The 27,942-nt window shown below is 38.6% G+C and overlaps 1 protein-coding gene across 1 annotated transcript; it reads right to left on the bottom strand.

The window, feature by feature from the left end:
• Positions 1-45: 45 nt before the first annotated feature.
• On the bottom strand, positions 46-27,942 carry LOC126095321 (coatomer subunit epsilon). The gene is made up of 6 exons (XM_049910127.1): positions 27,787-27,942; positions 21,686-21,849; positions 21,452-21,604; positions 21,166-21,301; positions 5,174-5,398; positions 46-248 (listed from the first exon to the last, which is right to left on the bottom strand). The coding sequence occupies exons 1-6, from the start codon at positions 27,886-27,888 to the stop codon at positions 114-116; spliced, it is 915 nt and encodes a 304-aa protein (XP_049766084.1). The 5' UTR covers positions 27,889-27,942; the 3' UTR covers positions 46-113.

Raw genomic sequence — 27,942 nt, 5'->3', positions numbered from 1 at the left:
CTTCTCCAAGGAAATATTCATGCAACAGGAATATGCAAATGACAGTTTTTGCTGTTTATGTACAAATTTATTCAAATTCATATTTTAAATTAATTTATTATAAACATATAACATTATGAAGGAGTTGCATATTCTTGTGCAAACTGCTGCGCTAACCGGTCAAATTCTGCTTCTTTTTGAAAGTAATCTTTCACAAATGGGTGATCTGTATGAGAATCTTTCAGCTGGCTCAAGTAGCGGTTGCTCACCTGAAACAAAATAAAAATATTAAATTCTGTGGCAGTGTTAAGTTAATAAGACTTATCAAAGTAAAAGATCTGAAACTCCTACAAAAAGTCCCACAATGTTACAACACTATACTTTCAAAACTGAAAAATACTAACCATCATTTTCCATTCCTCCAAAAATCCCACACAGAGTGCAAGGAGAAGAAAGTGCTTTATAGAGCCACTGATCTAAATGTTTTTAAGTATGTTGTGCTACAGCAAAAATCTTATGATCTTCACTCTCATCCATTAGCAGAACATGTGTAAGTACAATTAACATGCAGCATACCATAATCATTTATGCTAAACAAGAATGGGGGAGGGAGAAGCTGGTTGATACTGAGAAAAAAAGAGGAGATAATCATCCTGACATATTAACTCCCCCAACAAATTACAACTGACTGCAAATAATGCAAAATTTTTGTTTGTCTCTCATGTATGTAATGGAGAGCATAAATACATTTGCCTCATAAATTAAAGGCAATAGTCCAAAGTGGGGTGGTTATGACAGTACAACAGAGCACTAGAAGCCCTTGGATACTCACACAACAGGAGGAAGCTAATGGCCTTATATTAAAGTTTCTTTCTGAGGCTTGTCCCTATGAAAGTGAAAGTATGGAAATGTTACAGTGTCTTGTCTTGTCCTATCCCCCACAAATGTTCTGAACTGCTATGGCAATTAACTAATTTCCTTTCATTTCAGAATACTCAATATTTTCTTTGTTATTTTATCTATTGTGTGTGACACAGACAAGAAAATTCCTTTCTGCAAGCTTCATTTGTGTCAACACCCTCTGAACTGTGCAGAGTTGTCACTGCAACTCATTAAATTTGCTCAACACGCTATCTCCTCAGACACAGGTTGCGACAGTACAAGGTTCACTTAATCACTGTAAAATTACGATTGGTTTGTAGGCCATCCTTCACTCTGGCAACTCACAAAACAGCTGGGACCTTTTACTACATGTGTAAGATGATTTATTCCAGGTGTACTAAGAATTTTAGTATGTTCCACATCAAGTTCCACATGACAGTTCTGCGTACAATATGTAAATAGTCTCATTTGCTCAAGGACACAACTGAAAAGTCACTGAATTGTAAAGCAAGCAACGGGCTACAAGAAAGAAGGATGAGGAACAGGTATCATCTTCAATTACCGTCACTTAATGAAGAAGGGTCAGCACATGTACATCCATTTGCTAACGCAGTACAACATATTTCCCAAAGAAATTTGAAAAACGAAATCACTTCTGAAGACACTGTAGTGCTGTATCAAACATTTTAAGGGAGCCACTGTTATTTGGAAATTTGTGTAAGTTCCTAGGGGACCAAACTGCTGAGGTCATTGCTCCCTAGGCTTACACACTACTGAATCTAACTTAAAGTAACTTATGCTGAAGACAACAAACACACCCATGCCTGAGGAAGGACTCGAACCTCCGGGAGGGGTGGGGGTGGGGGGGGGGGGGGGGCGAGGTAGCCACACAAACCATGGCAAGGCACCTCAGACCGGACAGCTACTCTGCGTGGCTTAAGCCACTGTTAACTAAGTGTGTAGCAGAGAAGTCACAACTGCAAAATCGGTGGTTCGATTCTTGAGAGTAGCAATTTTTTTTATCACCATCATCATTTAATTTTTTTATTTTATTTGAATTGTAGATTTAATTTCAAATGGAAATGTTGATTAACAAGTAACGAATCCTAAATTGTAAATAAAAAATAACATTTTGTATCTATTTACTAATCATCTGAAAATAATATTAAAATTTATGCAGCAATGCAAAATGTCTTATCGTTACGTGAAGAATACAATTCAATCTTTACAGGCAAGAAAGTATTTTATTTGATGTTTCACATTTTTGTACCAAATTTTAATTTATTGTAAATTCTCACTTTTTTTATGCGATTAGTAACTAAAATCAAAAATTATGGTTCAGTGCCTGTTAATATAAAATATACATAAAAGGTAAAAAATGTTGATATACTTGAGAATGAAACCAACAAATTCACAATTACAATACTTCTATGCTACGTACTCGGCTAACAGTGCCTCTGTTAAAACACATGAAAAATTTTGTACTTAACAGTGTTCTACAGATCTTCAAAGACAATCATTTCATGTTTGTTGGATGACTACATCAAACTGCTTTAGGAAATTTATGTCTGGGCAAGGTCCCCTTGAGAAACAACACCCCAAAATAGAATTCTAGTACCATAAATAGATGCGCACATTCCCCAGATGAGAACTCACAACTCCAGCCTCTGTACCATGTGTTGGCAGAAATAAGTGATTTGAAGACTAAACTATTGTGGATAATATATATACTTCATAGCTGCACAAAAGGCAAATAGCATCACAAAGAACAAACTAAGAGAAGGAAATGGTACTACAGTGCCATGCAATCAGGTACTTTCAAAAGGTACTGTGAACAGGCTTAATACCTTTTGCACTTACATCGTAAGGCGGAAGAAGCATGAAATGTGTTGTGATGTTTTGTTTGTCATTACGTTTCAATTCAAAATGACACTTCACCGGTACTAATTACAGACAGAATTGACAAGTAAGTTGGCAAATTATGATGTGCCTGAGATATTACAAAAACCTCAACTACTAATTATAAAAGGGCACCACCACATTAACTAAGTTTAGAAGGCTGGAAAGTAAAAATAAGTATGATTATCACGGTACATTCCTTTGACATATATTTGAAGTCACTACTCAACTTCTTCCTCTCTACAAGACCCATGCCTTCTCTGACTTACTCGTGCTGTTTAAATACTGAAAATAAGGAATAGTGCAAGTACAATCTGTATAAAAATTTACAACTTGCGTCACTACCAGTGAGTTGTGGGCTGACTGAAAAATTGCTATAAGTAATAAATAAAAATACATCAAATTATGTAAATTGAAGGTGGAGGGGGAATAAAGGAAAGGAAAAGAAATGAAGGGGACTAATCAACTGTCTCATTTGATGGCATGGTATAATGAGTATTTGAGTGCAACCTCATGGAGCAATGTAAAATACCCACTTTCAGCAAATGTGTAGTTGCACTATTGTGATGAACATGTATAAATATCAGCATTTGCTTAATATGGTATAACTGTTATATTTCTCTAACAATTGTCCTACTTTTTGGGTGTAACAATGAATCAGCTGATAAGAGAAAGAGTCACTCTTAAAACAAAGCTCTAAGAGCAATGTTTCTTTGAGTGTTCAGCTTGTTCGAAAGATTATTCATACCTAACATTTCTATCAATATTACACTCCTGGAAATGGAAAAAAGAACACATTGACACCGGTGTGACCCACCATACTTGCTCCGGACACTGCGAGAGGGCTGTACAGGCAATGATGACACGCACGGCACAGCGGACACACCAGGAAGCGCGGTGATGGCCGTCGAATGGTGCTAGCTGCGCAGCATTTGTGCACCGCCGCCGTCAGTGTCAGCCAGTTTGCCGTGGCATACGGAGCTCCATCGCAGTCTTTAACACTGGTAGCATGCCGCGACAGTGTGGACGAGAACCGTATGTGCAGTTGACGGACTTTGAGCGAGGGCGTATAGTGGGCATGCGGGAGGCCGGGTGGACGTACCGCCGAATTGCTCAACACGTGGGGCGTGAGGTCTCCACAGTACATCGATGTTGTCGCCAGTGGTCGGCGGAAGGTGCACGTGCCCGTCGACCTGGGACCGGACCGCAGCGACGCACGGATGCACGCCAAGACCGTAGGATCCTACGCAGTGCCGTAGGGGACCGCACCGCCACTTCCCAGCAAATTAGGGACACTGTTGCTCCTGGGGTATCGGCGAGGACCATTCGCAACCGTCTCCATGAAGCTGGGCTACGGTCCCGCACACCGTTAGGCCGTCTTCTGCTCACGCACCAACATCGTGCAGCCCGCCTCCACTGGTGTCGCGACAGGCGTGAATGGAGGGACGAATGGAGACGTGTCGTCTTTAACGATGAGAGTCGCTTCTGCCTTGGTGCCAATGATGGTCGTATGTGTGTTTGACGCCGTGCAGGTGAGCCCCACAATCAGGACTGCATACGACCGAGGCACACAGGGCCAACACCCGGCATCATGGTGTGGGGAGCGCTCTCCTACACTGGCCATACACCACTGGTGATCGTCGAGGGGACACTGAATAGTGCACGGTACATCCAAACCGTCATCGAACCCATCGTTCTACCATTCCTAGACCAGCAAGGGAACTTGCTGTTCCAACAGGACAATGCACGTCCGCATGTATCCCGTGCCACCCAACATGCTCTAGAAGGTGTAAGTCAACTACCCTGGCCAGCAAGATCTCCGGATCTGTCCCCCATTGAGCATGTTCGGTACAGGATGAAGCGTCGTCTCACGCGGTCTGCACGTCCAGCACGAATGCTGATCCAACTGAGGCGCCAGGTGGAAATGGCATGGCAAGCCGTTCCACAGGACTACATCCAGCATCTCTACGATCGTCTGCATGGGAGAATAGCAGCCTGCATTGCTGCGAAAGGTGGATATACACTGTACTAGTGCTGACATTGTGCATGCTCTGTTGCCTGTGTCTATGTGCCTGTGGTTCTGTCAGTGTGATCATGTGATGTATCTGACCCCAGGAATGTGTCAATAAAGTTTCCCCTTCCTGGGACAATGAATTCACGGTGTTCTTATTTCAATTTCCAGGAGTGTATATGGAACCGATGAGCATGCCACTCAGCATGAGATTACTCCCAAAATTAGTGAAACATACTTAATTAAATTAAATACTTCATTCATTTTTACACTTCACTTGGTGCTAACAAATACATTTAAATTTAACAACAAAAGTAAACACATTTATCTTCTGTATAACATGAGTTACTCTCACTTGGAAGGATGGATTTACAAATACTTGTGATCTTGGCAGCTACTCACCTCTTCTGGTTTGGACATGTGTTGTGACAGAACAATCAAGTTAATAAGTGTGTCAGGATGATTGCTGTCTTTTTCCAATGCTTCTTGCAATGCTGCATCTGCTTCCTCATATTTTGCCATGCCAATAAAGCAGACAGCCTGACCATTTAGCAATAAAGGTGTGCTCACATATTTGTCACACATTTCTTGGAATATGTAGTACGCCTCTTGCAACTTTTCACCACCCTAGAAAATCGAAAATTAAAGTGTTAAAATCTCAATAATGTTTCTACATCTAAGGTATACCCCACAAGCTTCTATATGGTGTGTGGCACAGGGTACTTCTGGTACCACTTTCAATCTGCCCTGGCCAGCCCCTCTTCCTCCGCTCCGCTCCGCTCCATTCATGAATTGTGCATAGGAAGAACAACTGAGAGTAAGACTCCCATGTCTTGTACATTCTCCAATTTTCTTGCTGTGATCATTTAACGTGATTTATGTGGGAGGAAACACTACACTGCCAATTTCTTCCTGGAACACACATTCTTTGAATTTCAACACTACACCTCTCCATTGCAAATGCCTTTCTTCTAGAACCTACCACCGAAGACTGCTGAGCATCCGTGTAACACTCTCATACTAAGTGCTAAGCAATCCTCTGTCTAAACCCACCACTCTTTGTTGGATCTCTCTCTCTCTCTCTCTCTCTCTCTCTCAATCCTACTTGATAAAGATCTCAGACTGATGAGCAATACTCAAGATTTGGTCAAATACATGTTTTGTAAGTCAATTTCTTTGCAAATGAATTACATTTCATTAAGATTCATCCACTGAACCTCAGCCTGGCATCTGCTCTTTCTAAAACTAGTTTTATTTTTACATCATTACAGATGATATACTTAATAATACAAGAAATAAAGACTATGAACATTATACAGACCAAATACAAAAACATAATCAATGATATCAATCAATATATACATAGAATATAATAGAGGGAAACATTCCACGTGGGAAATATATAATAATGCGAATTTTTTTTTAATAGTCATTCTATTCTGAATATCATTTCACGATACGAGCAAAGAAATAAAATGTAATAAGATGCGTAAATACTTGGAATTATCATGAATGAGGCAAATTAAATTACTACATAAGCTAATATGAGGACCAGGAAAAGAAGCTGAGTCATGAAAAACACAGCCTTGTTCAAAGCTGTTTTCTGCTGCCAATATCAACAACTTGCACTAAAGACAGTCATGGCAATGGTGGTCGGAAGTGGTGCAGTTAGGTGGAAATGTTAGAATTTGACTACTTTTCAATGTTAAGATTATTAGAGACTAATGACCGAGTCATTTGCAAAAAGAGGGATGAATCAATCAACTGAAGAAAATCTCAAAATTCACCACAAGTGATTTTGAACTATCACAGAACCAAAATCAATGCACGCATATGACATTTGAACACCACTACTCAATAAAAGAGTTTTCCTTCACTAATGTACCAACTCCCTCAATGAGAAAGGATTAGGTACTGCATCTACACAATTACTCTGCAATTTACACTAAGTGCTTGAACAGTGTGTGGGAAAAACACTTAAACCTTTCTGTGTGAGTTCCGGTTTCCCATATTTTATTGTAATGATCATTTCTCCCTATGTAGGAATGCATCAATAAAATATTTTCGCATTCAGCAGAGAGTTGGTGATTTAAATTTTGTGAAAAGATCTTGCTCCAACAAAAAATGCCTTTGTTTTAATGACTGCCACTGAAACTCGTGGGTATCCACAATAATACAGAACAGGCTGCTCTTATTTGAACTTTTCTGATGTGCCTCGTCAATACACCTGGTAAGGGTCCTGTACCGTGCACCAATACTCCACTATGGGACGGACAAGGGTAGTGCAGGCAGCTTCTTTAGTAGAACTGCTGCATCTTCTAAGTGTTTCACCAATAAAACACAATCTTTGGTTCATGCATCCCACAACATTTTCTATTAGATGGTTCCAGTTTTTTATTGCTTGAGACAACTACCACTTTTCACACCATACAGATGTCTTGCCTGCATCATTTTGCAATTGGTTTTGATATTACGATTTCACTACATGTTAAATGACAGCGTCGTCTGTAAAACAATCTAAGAGGACTGCTTAGATTGTCTCCTAAATAATGATTAGGAACAGCAGAATAAAAATTCCTTGGGAAACACTAAACATCACATCCATTTTATTCAATGACTTTCCATCAATTACCATAAACTGTAATCTTTCTGACAGAAATCATGAACCCAGTCACACAATTGAGATGATACTCCACAGGAGTGCTATTTAATTAGAAGCTACTTGTGAGGAATGGTGTCAAATGGCTTCTGGAACTCTAGAAATATGGAACCAATGCGAGATCCTCTGCTGACAGCACTCATTACTTCATACTGAATAAAGAGCAATAAAGAACAATAATTTCTGAACCATAGTAGTGGAACATTAGAAGGAAAACTTGAGGAAGATTTTGTGTAATTTTTCTGGTCATGTTATCGTATTAGATGGCGATTTCAATTTACCATCTACAGACAGACTCAAGTGATTAAGATGAGTAATAGGAACAGGAATCATGTGAAATTGTTCTAAATGCTTCATCTGAAAACTGCCTTGACCAGCTAATCAGAGAACTGACAAGCCGATCTCATGGTCACAAACAAGCCTGAACTTCTCAATTCAGTTAGCATAGAACAGGGCATCAGAGATTATAAGGCTGTTATGGAATCACTGAATACAGCTGTAAATAGGAATGTAAAGAACGAAAGAAAGATATTTCTGCTTAGCAATATATATTTAAAAGCAGATTTCAGATTACTTGAGCGATCAACATGAAAAATTCATCTCCAGGCCCAAAAATGTTGAGCATCAATGGACAAAATTCAAAAGTATTGCACAATATGCCTTACACAGGTATGTGCTATGCAAAGGTGTGAAGGATGAGAAAAACCTGCCTGATATGACAGCTGTGTTAGAAAGAAGCTATGAAAGCAAAGAGAGAGTCACTTCAAATTCAAACAAAGGCAAAACCTCACAGTCAAACAAAAACTGGACAAAACCAAAACTAGTACAGGGAGAGCCTTGCTTGAATTGTGTAACAAATTTGAAAGTAAAATTCTCCCACTGACTTCAGAGAAAATTCTATCAAGTTTTGGTCTTATGTTCAATCAATAAGTGGACTGAAGCCACTTTTCACACACACTGTGAAATGAAGGATGACGGAGAGATGTCTGAAACACTAAGCATCTTTTTACCAACTATTACACTGAGAAAGATTGTATTGCAGTTATTCCTATAAATCATTGTACAAATGTCAAAATGACATATCGAAATAAGCGACAATAAGAAAAAAAAGCAACCAAAATCACTCAACAGGGGGAAGGCCACTGGACCTGATGAGATACCATCACTCCCTTCATCTATGAGATCCAGAAAGCAATAGATACCAACACCCAGTTCGAAGCCACGGTCCGTGGTTTCCAGAAGACTTTCGATACAGTGTATCTTGAGAAAAGACCATGAACATAAGCGTAAAATGAGATTTGAGCTCACGTGGAGGCTCTCCAAAATCATACTTCCTGTGAACCATTCATAACTGGAACACAAAAGAGGGAAGTGACATGACTTGTAGAGTACAGATCTACATATGTAAGCATTAACATATTGACTGTTGCATGAGCCAATGGTGGCTCACAGTTACACGGGTTGTGACACCAGGTGAGCCATATTTGGTTCACGTATACATTGTACTGTGGGCCACATGAGCTGTAACTGGTTCACATGCAGAGTTGTGTTTAGAGGCCTCATGAGCCTAATACGGCTCACTGATAATGTGTTTCAACTATGGGTTTAAAAGTGGTGGCTCCACTGAACACTCATGTTTGTAGCACTCAATATTTTTACAATTGGTAGCCATGGTGATTCCTAACTTCTGTTAAATGGTACAGAAAGATCATTTTTGAAATCCTTTTTGGAACATGTTTGTAAATGCTCAAGTGCTGTGTAACTTGGCAAACAAAGGATCAAAGAATCGCATACAAATAATTCCTTTCAGGGGGGCACTTGACTCTACTGCTATTGAATGCCAAAGATCCACAACCACGAACAACACTACAACCATTCCATGAAGATAACAGCCATTGCCTTGTGACAGTAGAGGGGCCAAAGCAGAGCAGTCAAAGATGATGTTATAAACAGTCTGCAAAGAACAGAAGAAAGAAAGGATGCTGCTAAGAAAGTGAAGAGGGTGTGCACTAAATACAATAAATGTGACAGTTTTATGTGCAACAAGTGTTTTAGTGATATTGAAAATGCTGTTTAGAAGTGGAATATTCCAAGATCTTTATTCATGAACACTGTCAGACCAAGTAAAAAAAATTGTAAATAATATTATGTGCAGCTAATATAATCAAATAAATTAAGCAGTTCCATCATTCCTTGAAAAACGAAATTTTTATACCTATGTGGTTTTAAATCTTATGAGCCACATGTGCCACAGATTATAACTGTGTTATATGGCTCACACCTGTTATCTGTCCAGATCAGTCATAAATTGACATTTTATCAACCAACTTAATTCTACATGTTCAAAAGAAGACATCTCTTGCAAAAAAATCTATTTGGCTACAGAAGTAATATTCGTGATTTCAATGTGGCATAGCAATGCATGGTACAAATTTCATCATGGCAATCAATGTGTTAATTATATCAAAAGTCATATTGCTCCAGCTGGCATACTCCATCTGCTTGTGCCTTGAAACTTCCTGGCAGATTAAAACTGTGTGCCTGACCGAGACTCAAACTCGGGACCTTTGCCTTTCGCGGGCAAGTGCTCTACCACTGAGCTACCGAAGCATGACTCACGCCCGGTACTCACAGTTTTACTTCTGCCAGTACCTCGTCTCCTACCTCCTTCGCAGGAGAGCTTCTGTAAAGTTTGGAAGGTAGGAGACGAGGTACTGGCAGAAGTAAAGCTGTGAGTACCGGGCGTGAGTCGTGCTTCAGTAGCTCAGTTGGTAGAGCACTTGCCCGCGAAAGGCAAAGGTCCCGAGTTCGAGTCTCGGTTGGGCACACAGTTTTAATCTGCCAGGAAGTTTCATATCAGCGCACACTCCGCTGCAGAGTGAAAATCTCATTCTGCTTGTGCCTTATTTAGTTCTAGCTAGCACAAATGCTAAATACTCATTTCACCTACTTCTACTCAACAGTAACTGTGTAACGTCACAAGTAGATAACTTTATGTCATATCTGATGTATACTTTTAAAGTGAATAAATTCATCTAAAACTATACTCTGTTCATCATAGGAATAAACCTCATCATAAGAATAAACCTCATGTAAACATGACACTATGTATTTTTCTGCGTTTGCTGGAACTTTATTGGATTTCTTTTCACATGGAGCAGAAGCAAAGCTGTCTCGATTACAGTCAAATACGACAATGAGGATATGTTTTATGCTGTGGTTCACGTGTACATCAACTCAGCGATAATACGGGCACATTTAACTTGGACAGCAATGGCCAGGCACCTGGTTCAACTAGCCTGCAGTGATGTGGACAGTTGTAGTAAAGATGTAAAAAGAGATGAGCAGAGAACAATATAGCCTTGAATGTCATTTAATTTTTGAACATAAGGAAATAAGGGTACAATCAGGCGATTTGCAAGCATAGTACTGTAATTAAAAACAAGGGTGATGAAGATTCATGACTTTAACAAGGGTAGTTTTTTTTGCACGAGCTACCTGTGGCATAAAACCGCACTGCTGGGATTTCACCACATAGTTAAATATTTAAGTCACTGAATGTATTACAGTCAGTTGTTTGGTAATCTTTGAACTTCTTCCATATTGGACTCCACGAAGTCTTGTTATTTCTTGCTACAGATCCATTAACTTTGCTCCAGATCAATTCCATTGGTCTCAGATTGCAGTGTTAAGGTGACAAATGTAAAAATGCATCATTTGTACAGTGTGCACGATACTGTGAAAATTATTGTATTCCATTTTTCTGCAACACTTACCACTCTGGATCGTGTGCGACCACATCTGTCCTACAAAAACAATGGGCAGTCTAACAACAAGTATTTGATATTTCATTTTTCTCCAAAAAATTTAATAGTGTAATGTTTTCTTAACTTCAAGATGTTTAAAAATCTATTTTAAAATATTGATAGTTAAGAATGTGTATTTGCAATGAAACCCAGAATTTTGTGTGTGATATGTGGTTAAAAACTAAAAGACTAGCATTTTTCTTGAAAAAATGATGGTTAAGTATGAGTTAATTATCATATATTTGATAAATTTCATATTTAAATGTTTTAGATATTCAAACTGAACTAAAAAAAATTATGGATCACAATGGGTTCTGAACCGCCGCCCACTCGATTATTGAGCAACGACGATACCGACTACGCCACGAATGAAAATTGCATATTTACTCTTATATTTATTATAAAGTGTTTTTGAAAAACGTCAAAGCTGATTTTTCTCTGTAATAATTTGAAATACATTAAGAACAACTTGTTTCTATCCATTAATGGTGTTTCACACAATTATTTCATGATATTATATGAATTTGCTGTTGACAGTCTTCTTCAGATTCATTGTTCCACAGAGAGAAAATTATTTCATGACATGACAGTTAAAGCAAAATTTTAAAACCATATTATCAATGGTTGAGTGTTGAATAACAGAAAGTTAAAACAATAAAATCCAACACAAACACTGAAAATCAATTTGAAAAAAGAAGATATTGACAGAACCCAGCAGTTAATTAAAGTGAGTTGTTGTTGTTGTGGTCTTCAGTCCTGAGACTGGTTTGATGCAGAAAGCAGGAATCAGTGACATCCTTTTCCACACTACATATGAACAGCGAGACAATCAGAGCACAAGCAGTGCTTACAGCAACTGTAACTGTACACGATTTTTGAAATAAAAATTACTCAGCTAAAGTATGATTACGAAACACGTTGATAGCTATTAATACATCAAATATCAAAGTTTCATTTACAGTGACACAGTAATAAGATGTCTAATACATAAATTGGACCTCCTTCCAAGAGTGGAACACCACCAGTGTACAAGGGCTATGGCTGAAGACCAATGTTCTGTTTTGTTTACATCAGGTTTATTCTTATGATGAACTGACTATAGTAACGAATCACACTTGTACACAATGTTCACAGTTTTTCTTTGTGCACCAAATATATGTACATTGTTTCCACTTAATACTCTCCAGTAAGCTCCATAAAGCTAACCCTTTATGTGTGAGAATATTGGGGGGGGGGGGGGGGGGATTGTGGATTCCATCCCATTTAAGAACAGGTGTTGTGACAAGTTTACTGTCATAACATGACTACTTTTACTGAAAACTGAGTAGTATTTACATGCCAAACTGGTGAAGATCTTTAAATCAGTTCAACACTAGATACAAGCAAATTTTCAAAATTCAGTAGAAAAACAATTCTGCTTTGTTCATCAGCAACAACCTTTCCCTCACTTATCTCTAACACATTAAGTGAGGAATAGTCAGTACTGCAGTGATATGCAGTGTCAAATGGAATTTTTCTGTGTAACTCTACAAAATAGGTGCAGTGTTATCCAATATACCTATCTGAATGAATGGCAATGTTTTCCAGAAATCACAAGATAACAAAACAATAAAACCTCATCAAGTCCTTTTAACCCATTTTTCCTTACTAATATACTGAAGAGTCATGTCCAAGACTTCAACTCATACTTCTTGAACATGAGGTTTATGAGGTATGATGGGCCATCATTTTATTTGCATTAGCTTTCTGAAGTATGCTCAGCATCTTTTCCAGCATTCAGCTGAATTTGCTGTTGACAGTCTTCTTCAGATTCATTGTTCCACAGAGAGAAAATTATTTCATGACATGACAGTTAAAGCAAAATTTTAAAACCATACTATCAATGGTTGAGTGTTGAATAACAGAAAGTTAAAACAATAAAATCCAACACAAACACTGAAAATCAATTTGAAAAAAGAAGATATTGACAGAAGCCAGCAGTTTATTAAAGAGAGTTAGAAAGACAAGTAGTTCAGTTGCAGTACACTGCATTTTCTGGCGACAATGAGGAACCAACAAACCAGTCACAGTAGTGCCACTACTGCATGTCAACTGAAGGAATCCTTACACTTTTAGACCAAAATCTACAACATATTGTTCACATTAACCTCTTCACATTTTCTCTCCGTGGATCCTGATCATGTAGCAACTGATGCTTTGCTTGTCACCACCTCCCTCTGCACTAACATTTTTAATGTATATAGTTCATCATCACTCAACATTCCTTCTGCCAACGGCCAGCTTACTACAAAGTCGCAACCTATCTCCCGGAAACTTTGACTTAACAATACACTCACTCACAACTAATGTGCTCCTGAAATTATCCCCTGCAAACAAATATGCAGCACTGTTATAGATTCTCAAATGCAATGTCCTATGAAATCCTGTATGTGGACAAACATGGCCCACCCAGGATATCAACCTCTTACCTTGTTCCCACGCACTGATGATATCTTTATGATCTTAACTAAAGGCACGGACACCCTATTCTCATTCCTCCAGAGCATCAAAACTTCTCCTTTACCTGTGTTTGCTGGTCCTCAATAGTGCAGTAAGTGCCATCTTCTTGGATGTTGACCACTACCTCACTGAGGGGACCAGTATAACCTCTATTCAAATAAAACTTAGCAGTGAGTCACAGTACATCCACTTCAACAACTGCCACCCGAGACACACAGAACTTCCTTCTCATACAGGTGAGCCATATGAAGGCACCACATTTGCAATGACAATTAGTCCCTCTAAAAGTATGGGGAAAGTCTTGGCATGGCCTTCACAGAAACAAAACCATTCTCCCAACACTGTCTAGAAACAGATCTTCGGTGCCTTATGTTCACACCCACCGAACACCTCAAACATTGACTGACCACCCACAAAAAAAAAGACCCCCACATGACTCAGTATCACCCTACACAGAAACAACTGAAGCACATTTACCACAAAGGCTTTGGTCACTTCTCATTATACATTGAAATAACAAATACCCTCCCACATATCCTCCTCATCCCTCACTCATAGATGTAATCCATAGGCCACTCAACTTTCAAAATATCACTGTCTGTCACTCTTCTCCTGCTCATAATATCCAATCCCGTTGGCTGTATCCTGTGGAAGCCCCAAGTGTGAGACCTGACTAATAGATCTTCCAATCACCCATATTCCAGCCTAGTTAGTGTCATACTCTTATCACAGGAAGCAAAACCTGTGAAAGCAGCTGGCATATTAACGTAACGTCTGCACCTCATTCTCCAAAGGTATGATGATAAATTATTAACCCCAATTGTTACTGACAAGCTGTGGCAATGGGCCAAGCAAACTTCTCGGTTGCAGAGCACGCAGTGCAGAGTGATTTTACTTCTGTGGCTGGTTCAAAACCCATAAAACCAGCAGTTTTCCTAGACTGCTCAATTGGGAATTCTATGACCAACCCTTGCAATCCTATTAGTAACTGCTGTAACCCTATTAGCCTCAATCACCAGTCCTACATCTGTCATCATCTCACCAACTGTTCCCACCCCATTTCCATCATACTGCCCTTACATGAGATTCATGCATCCCATTACCCTAGCTTGCCATTGTAATGTTCCCTATCTTTCTCAAAGTACATATCCCTTGCTTTCCATATGTACAATTTTTTTCTTTCTTTCTCCAAGGGATACCACAAATACACCCTGTGCTGGGGTCTGCTAACTCCTCTGCACGCATTACTTTTCCTACCCGTATTCCATCTAGACTGTTGCCCTTCTCACTCTACACCAATTTTCAGATGCCCACCACTCTCTCCAACTACATAGTCAGGAGGCTTCGAATTGTGTGTGTGTGTGTGTGTGTGTGTGTGTGTGTGTGTGTGTGTGGAGGGGCTAGGAATGCTCGCTCCCGCTCTCTCTCTCTCTCTCTCAAGCACGATTTGATCTTAAAGCTAACGAATTTTTCATCCATTCTACATTCCTGACCACTGTTCATCACCTCTTATTTAGTGAGTAGTGCTTTATCCACAGAGAAACACCTTGTAATGTGACCACTGTCTATGTTCAGAGTCAATGTGCAACAACAACTCAGACAGCAGGTGGCAGCACTAACAGTGAAGGGTATATAAAAAGTGAAGTTGTCCTAAGGCAGAAACGGAGTGATTTACCTGATGTTCAAAAAGGTCTGATCACTGGCTTTTGGGCCAAGGGTGAAACCATTTCTGAAACAGCTAAGCCTGTACACTGTTTGCATGCCACTGTGGTAAAAGTATACTGTTTATGGCAAAATGGCACTATCCAAAATCGACGCCCAGGTAACTATGGTACACCACAGGCCATAGATGACAGGGATGCACTGACAGCTGCAGAAGTGTGTATGAGCACAGATGTGTACAAGAAAATAGATGTGCAACCACTGAGCAACTGATTACCCAGATGAACGAAAGGGCTACCAAAACAGTGTGTTCTCAACGGCCATTCAGCAAATGAATCTTGCTGCTTATGGGCCTCTGCAGCAGGCACCGGTTCATGCACCCAAGGTGACTGCTGTCTATTGGCGACGAAGGCTGGAATTTGCACACCAATACTGCAAATGGAGGTCCACTTATGGTTACAGGTGGCATTTTCAGATAAATCATATTTTATGCTCCATCAGACAGATGGTCATTGATGTGTATGGCCCTGCAATGATCAACAGATGGGTCCAGGCCTGAGGAGGGATGAATTTACCATACTCCTTTGGTTTCCAAACTCCCCCAATTTAAACCCAATCAAGAATCTGTGGGACCACCTTGATCAGACTGTTCGCAACTTGGATCCTCAACTGAGAAACCTAACACAGCTGGCCACAGCACTGGATGATACAACATCCCTGTTGGCACCTTCCAGAACCTCATTGAGTCCATTCCTGCACGTCTGTGCTCCAAAAGATGCTTACTCACTCTTTTGATATGGGGTCAGACTAATGTGAAAGGATTGAGCATATTACAGGGCACCAGACTGAAACGTACAGTTGCTCCAAATCCAGAGTGAGAAGCAGGTCAACAAAAGTTTCAGAAAAAAAGGACCAACATAGAAAACCTTATGAACAGAATACTGTAAGCAGAAGTATTTACTTTAATGTGCACGTAAATTGTAGGTGTCTCGAAATTGTGCCCAGGTTTTTCCATCATATAAAGTGCGACTGGATTTTAATACAAATATATTCTTTCTCAAACGTCATATAATTCATTTTTCAAAAAGTCTCTGACAAATAAGTTATGTGACATCACTGCAAAATAGGGAACATGGTTCTAGCTCACACTATGGACAACTTGCGAAGGAAGTTTAATGGTAATGCTGTACTTCCATCTATCAAAGGCTCTGCATTTGAAGCTCATCATTTCCTACTGATGTATTTTTCTCAAATAGCTTTCCATTGTAAATTTAACTCTACATATGATTTGATTTTGATGCAGGACTATAGCAAGCATACTGTTCATCAATTACACAAAGATAGTGCTCAATGCTAATTTCGACACTCAACACTAATTTCAACACTATCATAACCACAACAGCATAGCCATTTACAATCTCTCTCTCTCTCTCTCTCTCTCTCTCTCTCTCTCTCTCTCTCTCACACACACACACACACACACACACACACACACACACACACACACACACACACACAAAGTATTTACATCATTTCACAATTTTATTTATATTTGTTTCCATGGAAAGCAATATATGCCCTAAACAGATGCATAATGTGGGTGTGAACATTCTGGCACCCGGCAGCACCAATGGTACTAATGACTTCTTGGAAAAGTAGCCTCAAGAGCATTGTTGTTATTGAACATGGACGCCCTAAATTCTAAAATGGTATCGAAGGTACTATTCCTGTTATTTATGTAACATGCCTTCACTCTTTGTGAGTCTCCATCCTGCAGAATTGCCACTTTTCTCAGAGGTTTTCTCACAAATGCAGGACCACGAGATATTTTAACAAAGTGTATTTTTGTTTTAAAATCTCTTGGAACATCTCACGGTGCAGAGCTTGGATGTGAATTTAAATATACACTGTGTGTGTCTGGTGGGTGTTATGGATCAAGACAGACAGGTGGAAGCAGCATTTCTTGACTTCCAAACAGCATTTGACTTGGTACCAAACCAACACGTATTAATGTATGTTCACATGGGGTACCAAATGAAATTTCTGAGGTTTTATCAATGGAGATTGCAGATGTTACCTTGGATGGAGTGTCATCGACACAGTGTTTTGGGACCCTTGCAGTTCACATTTTATGTTACTGATCTGGCAGACTAGTTTAATACTAACCTCAAAGTTTTAGCAGATGAAGCAGTTATTTAAATTAGGTACTGACTAAAAAAAGGTACAGAAACAGCCAGATCCTGAAAATATTTAAAATATGCGAAAACTGGCAACTTACTTCACATGTTTAGAAATGTAAAATTGTGCACCACACAAAACAAAGAACTATGGCATTCTTGACTACAATATCAATGAGTAACAATTGGAGTTATTCAAGTCACACACAAGGGGGGGGGGGGGGGGGGGGTAACAATTTGTAAGGTTATAAAATGGGAGAGAGTGCTTACAAAGCATTCATGCACCACATTCTGAAATACTGCTCATCTGTGTGAGACCCGTACCAAACACGAGTAACTCATACTCATTTAGTTTTTTACTTACTGGCGTGACTTTGGTGCCCTTTTATATCAAATTACTTAACTTTTTTTTACCTTATACCTAAACAGTTTCAAAATGTGACTTCCATTAGTTATGCACCACACAACCCATCCAATGTCTATTTCTTGCCAAATTCATTGAAGTGTATCAGGCTTGATTCATTCAGTTATGAGGTAGATTCTAGCTCAGCTCTAGTAGAGAAGCCGGTGACGGTGGAACAATCACCTTGGCCCATCCTCTCGCTGGAAAGCACAAATTTAGGAAATTCCAGATGTCTGACAGGTAGTGTGATGGCGCACCATTTTGCATAAACTGTACACTGCATTCTTTGCCATCAATGTCAAAATGGGTAGATTGAAAAGGTTTCCAGCATATTTAAGTACCCTAGTCTGCTGAAGGTTTTCTCTTGGAAAAGGAAAGGTCTGTAAACTTTGCTCCTCTTCAATGCACAAAACACATTCAGTTTCGGCCTATCATGTTCCAGGGATTTTTGTGAATTTTTCCTGTTTCAAATCCTGCAGTTGCATTTATTAACCTTACCACTCAAATAAAAAGTTGACTCATCACCAAAAATAATTTTTCCAATGAAATCTTTGTCCAACTGAGGTAACATTTCCGCACAAAAGTCCTTAAGAGGAATCTTATCAGTGTCTTCCAGTTCTTGCACCATTGTGTACTTAAATGGTCTGACATGCAATCATTTCCTTAACACACATCAGTCATATGTGGGATGTCCAGCTCTTGAGAAGAATGCTCGGTTGATTATTTTTCTTCTTTCATTCCATAAGCAAATGGAATGGGAAGAAATCCTAATATGCAGTACAACAGACTGTACCATCTGCTATGCACAGTGCAGTGATTTAAGGAGTATAGATGTAGATATCAAAGCCTGGAAAAAAATTAGGATAAGGAAAACACAAAATATATAATGACAATGCCAAAGATGCTGATCATGTCAAACCATAGGCTGCAGGCAGAGCATATATTTAAGTAGTGTTGTATCATCACAGACTGTGCCACAAAACTGGAAAAAAAAAAAACACAGACTGAATTGAAAAATTTTTTCTGGTGATAGATACAAGTACAAACTGTTCACAGGAAGATGAACGAATGTGCATATGTTACGCAGTGCTGGTACAACATTTGCATTCACATATCAGTTTATGCTTCAAGTGGTGGTGACAGTGTCACCTACTGGCCACAGAACCAGCTATCAACTGCTGTGTATTGTATGCATACACAACTAAAAACTGAGGCGAGAGCATAACGAAAGTTTGAAGGATTTGTGAAATCAAAACAGATAGTTTCATGTTGAATGATGGTGTTTCTTGCTACTAATTCCATATCAGTTCTCATAGTCAATTTGAAATTAAAAAAGATCCAGTAGTAAAACAACTGTCACTACTGTTTATCCAAGTTTTACTTATAGATTATTTCTGTGGTGGCTTCCCTAACACGTTCCATTTCCAAAATGAAATGTGACTGCCAATCAAAAATTATTCAATGTTCTAGCAACAAAGACCTCTGTGCACAGTGAGATTCCCACGGATTTGACTGATATGTTAAAACCATCTACACAATTCTGTGGGTATCACAACATGCAGCCACAGTTCACTGAACAAAAATAATGATGACAAACACTTCTCTAAAGAAGTAAAAAGAGCTGTTAATGAGAGGACTTGAACCCGCTACTTTTAGCATACCAGCCACATAACCTCACCACTAAGCTACAAGAAAGTTTCAACAATTAGTGTTGTTATTAGTGCTTTAGTCTCCTACCGGATTGCAGGAAATTCATTTTTGTTTATTACTCACAAATGAGAGCCCACCAGGGTAAATGATTGCAGGGTGTCATATAATATGTGGGATCCTACACTACACAACTGCAAATGTGGCTCCAGAAAGTCTACCACTATCCTGCGGACCTCTTCTTGTAAGGGAAACAGTCCCAGGAGTTTGTACAATAAAAAATCAATGTTGTTTTTACACACACAAACAAAAAATTACCATTTTAAAGAAATTAAGACAAAGGGGAAGGCAGTTTCAAAGCACTGACAAACTGAAAAATTTGAAATGAAATTTACCTCTTTTTTGCTGATAGTTTCTGGTGATTTCCCACTATTATTTTTGCAAAAATTCTAAATTCTTCTGACTGTTCATCTCACTGGTTGAGAGAGAGATGGTAGGGCAACTCTAATATTTTTGCTCTCCTGCCCACAACACTCAGCAATGTTGTTATTTTTCTAACTTCACTCCATGAAGTACTAAACCTTATCTTTCTCTGAGGAGTGAAAAGTGCCCATAATGGGGCAGGAATCACTTTGGGACTCATAAAAGTATTAATTTGTGACAACATAACACAACAATCATTTTGCAGTGGCTACATGTGGAATGTTCTGTATTAGATCACAAAGACTGGAAGAGACCAAACAAATCCCGAGCATGGGAAATACGGAAGCGTCCTATCCAACCCGTCGGCTTTGACCCATGACGTCACAAATATGGCGGAAACGACCATAAACGACAATTCCAATATGGCGGATATAAAAACGTTGCATACGTATCACAAAGACAAAAACACGTAGAAAAACAACACACACAAAGGTTTCACAAGAACAGTCTGCTAACATTGATAGCAAACAAAGATAATAAACAAGTGGTACTCAAGGCCAGGCAGGGGGGGGCTGCGCCCCCCCTGACCCCCCCGCCAAAAAAAAAAAACTCCCAACCTAACCTCGTATTCAGGGCTACGCTACAGATCAATGTGTAGGTCAATCAAAAGATAAAAAAAAGAAACAAATAAAAAAAAAAAAAAGAAAAAAAAACAATATTTATTCATTAGACATAACGAGTAGCGACAAAACATATAGACCATAAAGATTGAACAATCTAATGGCAAACTGATAAAAGCCTCATAGACGACGTTAAAACAAAAAGTACAGTAAAAAGGTAAACTATATATTACAGGCCCTAAAACTCCTACTAAGGTAACGTCAACGAGGCAACATCTACAAACACGCCACACTCACAAACCAAACTCCGCGCCGTAATGACGTCACACCACAACACCCTTACGTCACGGGTCAAAGCCGACGCGTGAGATCGGATGTTTCTGTTGACCCCGAGCATGCCAAAGTCGACTGACTTGTACTGATCCAAAACCACGCAGCTCTTGCTCATCTGTTTGCATTTTAGAACACTTGTAATAAAGTTGCTGGCAAAGTTCTTACCATGTAGATATTAACCCACGCCTGTGCCAACTGAGTCAAAGTAGCATCATCATCCTTCTCCTGCATGACTTTCAATTCTTTTTGTGCAAGATCTGGGCGATCCATTTTTAGGTATATCTGCAGCATAAGTGCTGAGCTGAAAATGTGGAAACCATTATAAAAAGAATATATCGTTCAGCTATAGTTAATTCTGAACACACTTCATTATTGCTTAAAATGTGGAAACTATTATAGAAAACAATCACTGAGTTACAGTTAATGATGAAAACATTTCGGTATTGCTTACCATTCCAAATGATCTGTATTATGCAAGATTCTCAGAGCTGAATCAAAGTTTTCTTCTTCATAATATATAGTTGCTGCTGATATTATGAAATTCACATTTTTGGGATCTATGTTGCCAGATGTTTGATCATCTAACTTTGTTACGATTGAAAGTCTGAAATGAAAACACAAGAAACACAGTAATCAAACGGCCGAACTATACTTTCATAAATTTGATGAGGGCGCTAATACAAACCTTTTATGTTTGTCACTGAAATATTCAGCAAGTACTTTCAATGGCTGTAGTTCAGCAGGAGATGCTGCACTGATTTCATCGATAACAACACGATACTTCTTTTGCGCTATGTAAGCTCTGTACAAGAAGGAGTCACGCTCAGTCTGCAATGCTGGATTTGACACCTGTAATTTGGGCAGCAATAAATAATCATAATTCAGGAGACATAAACCACCATAATAAAGCTAACTGTTGCAACACACTTGCTATTTTACAGAGAGAGAAAAAAAGTGCTGCAGTTTGTCTTTGGGGAGGTAGATGTAAAAGTTTTTAGATTAAAAAGCAATAAAACTAAATCAGTCATTTTCCAGGTATTAACACTCCTTTCCTTTCATTTGTATCTCTCCTGATTCATTTGTTAGATCAGCTCCCACTTTTCTCTAATACTTGTGTCTCTTATTCTTTCTTTTTCGTACTTCTATTGTCTGCCTCTCTTTCCCATGATACTGGGACAATCTAAGACTCTGATCACTACAAATGATATCACTACTTTTTATATCTATAACCTTGTTGCAATTGCATCTTTTAGAAATTTGTCAGTTTACTTACATCATAATGGACAAATATGTTTAGCAAGTTAATATTCCAATTAAAATACAGTCATTTTATTTGTTAGATAATTATTAAATGAACGAAAATCCTGGGTTTGATATTATCTTCTGGATTCACTTATTTGCCATATTAAAGGTGTAACTTCATAAAAAGATAAGAAATTACAACTCTCATGGCACCCTTCAACTTTGAAATACAAATTTCTTCATTAAAACACTAAAGGAGATGGGGTGCACGACAGAGTTGTGTAGGGGATTACGTCACTCTAAAATTCAGGAATAAGTAAGAAACACAACATTTTTTAGTTTTCTCCAAAAAAATTCCTGCCCCGAGATACAGGCCTCCAAAGATGACACTGTGAACACCATTTTGAAGAAGCGAATTTCTGATTTTTTTAAAAAATGCTGTATCTCTGTAACAGTTCTAGATATTTTGTTAGAGGTTTTTTATTTGAAAGATAAATGCTTTATGATTACAATGGTATCCTCCATTTGGACCTATCTGTCAAAGTTCTTTTACAGTCGCATTTTGAATTTTTTTTAAATTTACAGGAACATTTTTTTATCAAAAATGTCAATCAAGAAAAGTTAGATTTTTCTGTTGATTAGTACCATGTAGTACTATATTCTCTGTACAGGAGAGCTTTCACTTTTAAGTTGGACAGGTTTTATTTTAAAAAATCATTTTTTTAACACTCGAGGGTAATGTATGTTTTCACTGAAGTCTTTTCTTACTGATTTCTCTGTTACAATGTCTCTTTCTATTGTCTTTGTTGCAGTTATTTCTTATCACTTTCTTTCTTGCAGTTATTTCTTTTCCTTTCATGGTTGCAGTTATTTCTTACACTTTTTTGTAGTTTCTTGTCAGTTTCTTTGTCATGGTTGTTCGTTGCAGGTTTCTCTATTGTAGTTGTTCAGGGCTAATTTGTGAAAAGGCTTCTAAGAAATCTGAGACCATCCAGTGAGTTCTGTGTTTTCATGAGGAATTTGCCAGTTGACGTAGTCGCAGTGTGTTTTGTGAAAAGGACTGTTCGAAATGTCTTCTGACTGGGGTCACAGGAGGGTGAAGTGTGCTGGCTATTTGCATATCGATAAAAGAGTGATATAAATATAAGACAAACAAAGAAACAGACTTTGTTCAGGTTGGGAATAAGTGTTCTCATTTGAAGACTCTATTTCAAAGTGAAGATGTTCCCAGTGACAACTTTTTGTGTTCTAAACGTTTTGGCAGAACAACAACAATGTTAGTACGTGAACAAGGTGAAGCCTCCAATGGTGCAGATTTTGCATCAACAGAGGAATAATTAAATACTGTGAACCAGTCAACTACAGAGTAGGAGTTAGTCATGTTAAGAAACCATGGTCTGTGAAGTCGAACCATAAGCTCTATGCCTCAAGAAAGTGCACAGAAATTACTAAAGCTATGGATGAACACTACAGCCAAACTGACCACACTCTTCAAAGTAGAAAATGGTTCAAATGGCTCTGAGCACTATGGGACTTAACATCTGCGGTCAACAGTCCCCTAGAACTTGGAACTAATTAAACCTAACTAACCTAAGGACATCACACACATCCATGCCCGAGGCAGGATTCGAACCTGCGACCGTAGCGGTCACGCAGTTCCAGACTGAAGCACCTAGAACCGCATGGCCACACCGACTGGCTCAAAGTAGAAATTTCATCTTCAGAAGAAAATGAACCAAAGCACTCTTGCACTTCTTGCCAGGAATTTTACACAAATATCAATTCAGCTGTTGAATATTGTGCATCCACATGCAAAAAGGTGCAACTTTTAACTATTATTCCAAAGACATTTTCAAAGATAACAATTTTGTATCATGTTCCATCAGTATCAAAGTACATGGTAGACAAATCAAGAAATGAGAGGTCTGTAGGAGTCTTTGGAAGACCAGATACCTATTATGGTCATCCTGTAGAAGCAGCTCAAGTTCAAACTTTGCAGTCATTTTATATGGAAGATAAATGCAACTGTCCTCTCCAGAGTGGGGGGGGGACTCTAACTGTAACAGTTGAAGGTCAAAAAGTTGTGAAAGTGAAGAAGTACATGATTTGCAGTATTAAAGGAACTTTTACAATTTATAACAGCAACTCTACAACTTCACATACTGGAAGAGCAAAATTTTATGCACTATGACATAGTAGTATTTCCACACCCACCCACAGATGCCTGTTTATGTGTGTACTATGCGAATTTTGGACTTTGTGTGGTAACTTTGAAAGACTTACTGGAGCATGTGACATACGACACCTTGGTTGAGCGTGTGAAGTCATTAGTAATCTATGACGTAAAGCGGTAGACTTGTTTGTTTCAAGAACGTGGTGACTGCCCTGGAAAGGGAGGACTGTCTTTACAGACACTTGGCCTGGAAGACGTAGCAGATAACTCTGCAGAAATTACATATGCAACATGGGAAGTAAATAAACTAATTAAGAAAACTGTCGTCTTTGACACTTTCATTGATGAATTTGGTAAATGGTCAGTGAAATCAGTAACACACCAGCGTCTGAAGAAATTGCAACAACAACACATTGCAGACGTGAAAGGGTGTGTACAGGCTGAAGAACTATGTTTAGTGCTTCACTGTGATTTTGCTGAGATCTCGTCTGTAGTTCTCCCACAAGAGGTACAACGGTATCATAGGTGTAATGACCAGGTTTCAATTTTTACAGGAGTGACATATTTTCAAAACAAGACCACAAGTGTTGCAGTTATGAGTAATGACACAGGTCAGGACTCAACACATGCTTTGCTAGCAATGCACAAAATTCTTTAACTGCAAACAGGAGCAGAGAAGATCATCATTATTTATGATGGTGCTCCTAATCATTTTATAAATTGTTACCAGCTGTTTGAATTGAGTAAGTTGCTTGTGCCAACTGACTGGTTACGGGAAGGGTCCTTGTGATTATGTAGGAGGCCTGCTGAAGCACCATGCTACAAACCATAATCTTTCCAGACCAAATACAGCTGCGATTCACAATGCTCAGGATTTTATGAGAGTTGTGACATCTTACACACCCACAGCCCTCATTCTTTTGTCCAAAGAGGCAATCGAAGAATTCCGTGAGCAGAAAGAAGAATGATCCAAACAAACTATTCATGTGAAAGGAATTCAGAAGACACATTTTTGGAGTCAAAGTGATGGCCAAACTCGTACTGCACGCACTTTAAAGAGCAAAAAAAAAAAAAAAAAAAAGAAATTTTGTTTGTTCGGCCAACACCTCAGAAACAGCAGGATAATATTCAGATTCACAACCTGAGAAGGGGGATGTTTGTGGTGTGTGTATGTATGACTGTGATTGGTGGATTGCAGAGACTATGGACACCAGTTATGAGTTAACTGAAATTGTAGTGAACTATATGCTACCACATGGACCAGCTGCTGGCTATAGGTTTCCAGCTGAAGGACAGCAAGAACACCATGAGTGCTCACATCCTCTTCACAATGTTTTGAAGACTAAGTGCTCCAGTTCCTGTTGGATCAACAGGAAGGCATCACTCTATCAAAGGAAGATACTGAAGCAGTGAAAAACATTTTTAGTTCATTGACTGGCTAATTTCAGTACAAAACAGAGTGCGTTGTAAAAATAGAAACCTTTAAGTGTTTGGACCTTTCACATACATTTTCGAACCATTTAAAGTGCTTGAAAAATGAGTCTCTTACTAATATTTTAAAACTAAAATTATGTTACATAAGGCTAGGTTTTGATTTTTATGAGCCTGTTTCGTGATAATGTGGTACTAAAACAGGTTCTATGTATGGCAAAAGTTTCAATTGTATATAAAACCTGTTCAATCTAAAAGTGGAAGTTCTCTTTTTCAGGGAATGTGGACTATATGGCACTAATCAACAGGAAAAAAAAAAAAGAAAGTGTGTTCCTTACTTAGTCCTTCATTTTAACATATGCTAAATTCAATAACATCCAAGACTATGAAAGTAAGATTTTTTCCTAGGCTGCCTGAGTTGATATGGACTATGCAAAATGAACAGTAAACACAGTTAGCACCAGTAAACCACAATCTGACAATAAGGTGATCAATCTCACTTAATGGAGGCTTCAGAAAAGTGACTGATTTAAATACTACAGTACTCTTCAATTTTGTTTGACACTTATTTCTCATTACTGTTAACTTTGCTAATAGGTGGATGCAAATGTTTTCCTCTTGCGAATATTCTCTTGGAGCGTGCAATTACAATTTTTCTACAAGTTAAATAGAATAAAAGCATGATGTGTATTAAGAGATTTGATATACTGGAATGCTGGATTAATGATTATCAGAAACAATTCTAATCGCAGTGCAGTTACCAAGGTTTTATGAACCTGATAGTAAATCCACAATTTATGTAGGATTTAGTAAACAATGCAATAGGGTGCCAATAGACCAATGACATCAACATGGTGAAGATACAAACCTCAAGACATGACCAATAGATGACTTTTCACAACTCCAAGTTGAACATGAGAATATATTTATACTGCTACGGCATTACTTTCATCTCATTTATTTTCATTCACTTAACAGCTAAGCTGTTCACTAATTGTTTTTATGGCACTGGACAGTGTTGGTGTCTTATGGTTGGTGAATATTTGTGTTTTCTTGCTACACTGAATTGTAGATATTTGGATGTTACCTTTCTGCATCTGTTTTGTCACACTTGCTGAAAGACTGTTTGCAAGCAGCTCGAGAACAATTCTGGATACACGAAACACACTACAGTCAGTGGTAATTATCCACATCTGAAAATGAGTATTTGATCTCCACTTGGTATAATCTGTTATTTTGGGGTTCCCCCTTAGGCTGCAATGGCTCAGGGCTGAGAGATATCTAGGGTAAGTTTTAATGCCAAAATTTGATTTAATGTTAATGCAGAATTCTCTTTGCTATTATGTAATATCATAATGGTACTTTTAACGTGTGGTAACTTAGATAGCAGGCCTCTAAAGCCTTGTTATTAGTAAGACCTTGCTCTCCCTCCCTGTGTCTCTGTGCGTGGGTGTTCTTTCTTTCCGAACGCAATTTGGGAGAACTGCATTTCCAGTGCAATGACACGATTTACGCTTCCATAATTTTTCTGTTGCAGGGGAAAATGAAGACAGAAACTGAGGATGGCAAGGAAGGAGAGATACTAATTCACTAATCTATTCCAAACTTCATTTGTTAGAAATAGGCCTAACACTACAGCTAAGGAGATACAATTATTGTAACTAAATAATGGATCAGTGAACATACGTTATTTGGCGATTCTTTATTCAAGTTTGTTGATGTAAACAAATTCGAGGTAACGTGGCAACGCACGTTTCATGAAAAAAAGCCATCAAGACAGTAGAACTCCAGTAGCACACACTGATAAAATTATGGTTTACTGCTATGTGCTGGGTGGTCGTGGCGGTGGGTGCATCATATATTAAGTTACATGACTTTCTCAGGTTAAGGAAAACAGAAATACAGGTCAACAACCAGAAAAAGTCTATAATTGTTCTTACCTTAAGTTTCTGAGCTTCATTTATACACTGTTGATAGTTTCCAATATAAAATGAATTTTTGACATCAAATAATTCGTCTACCTCTCCCTGCTGACGTGCCATTTCAAAACAAATCTCTCGTCGCAGACGCTACGCCACCTCTCTGATGGGAATCAA

This window comes from Schistocerca cancellata, chromosome 8 (genome assembly GCF_023864275.1).
Source record: "Schistocerca cancellata isolate TAMUIC-IGC-003103 chromosome 8, iqSchCanc2.1, whole genome shotgun sequence".
NCBI lineage: Eukaryota > Metazoa > Arthropoda > Insecta > Orthoptera > Acrididae > Schistocerca > Schistocerca cancellata.
This window is presented reverse-complemented; position numbering and strand designations above follow the sequence as displayed.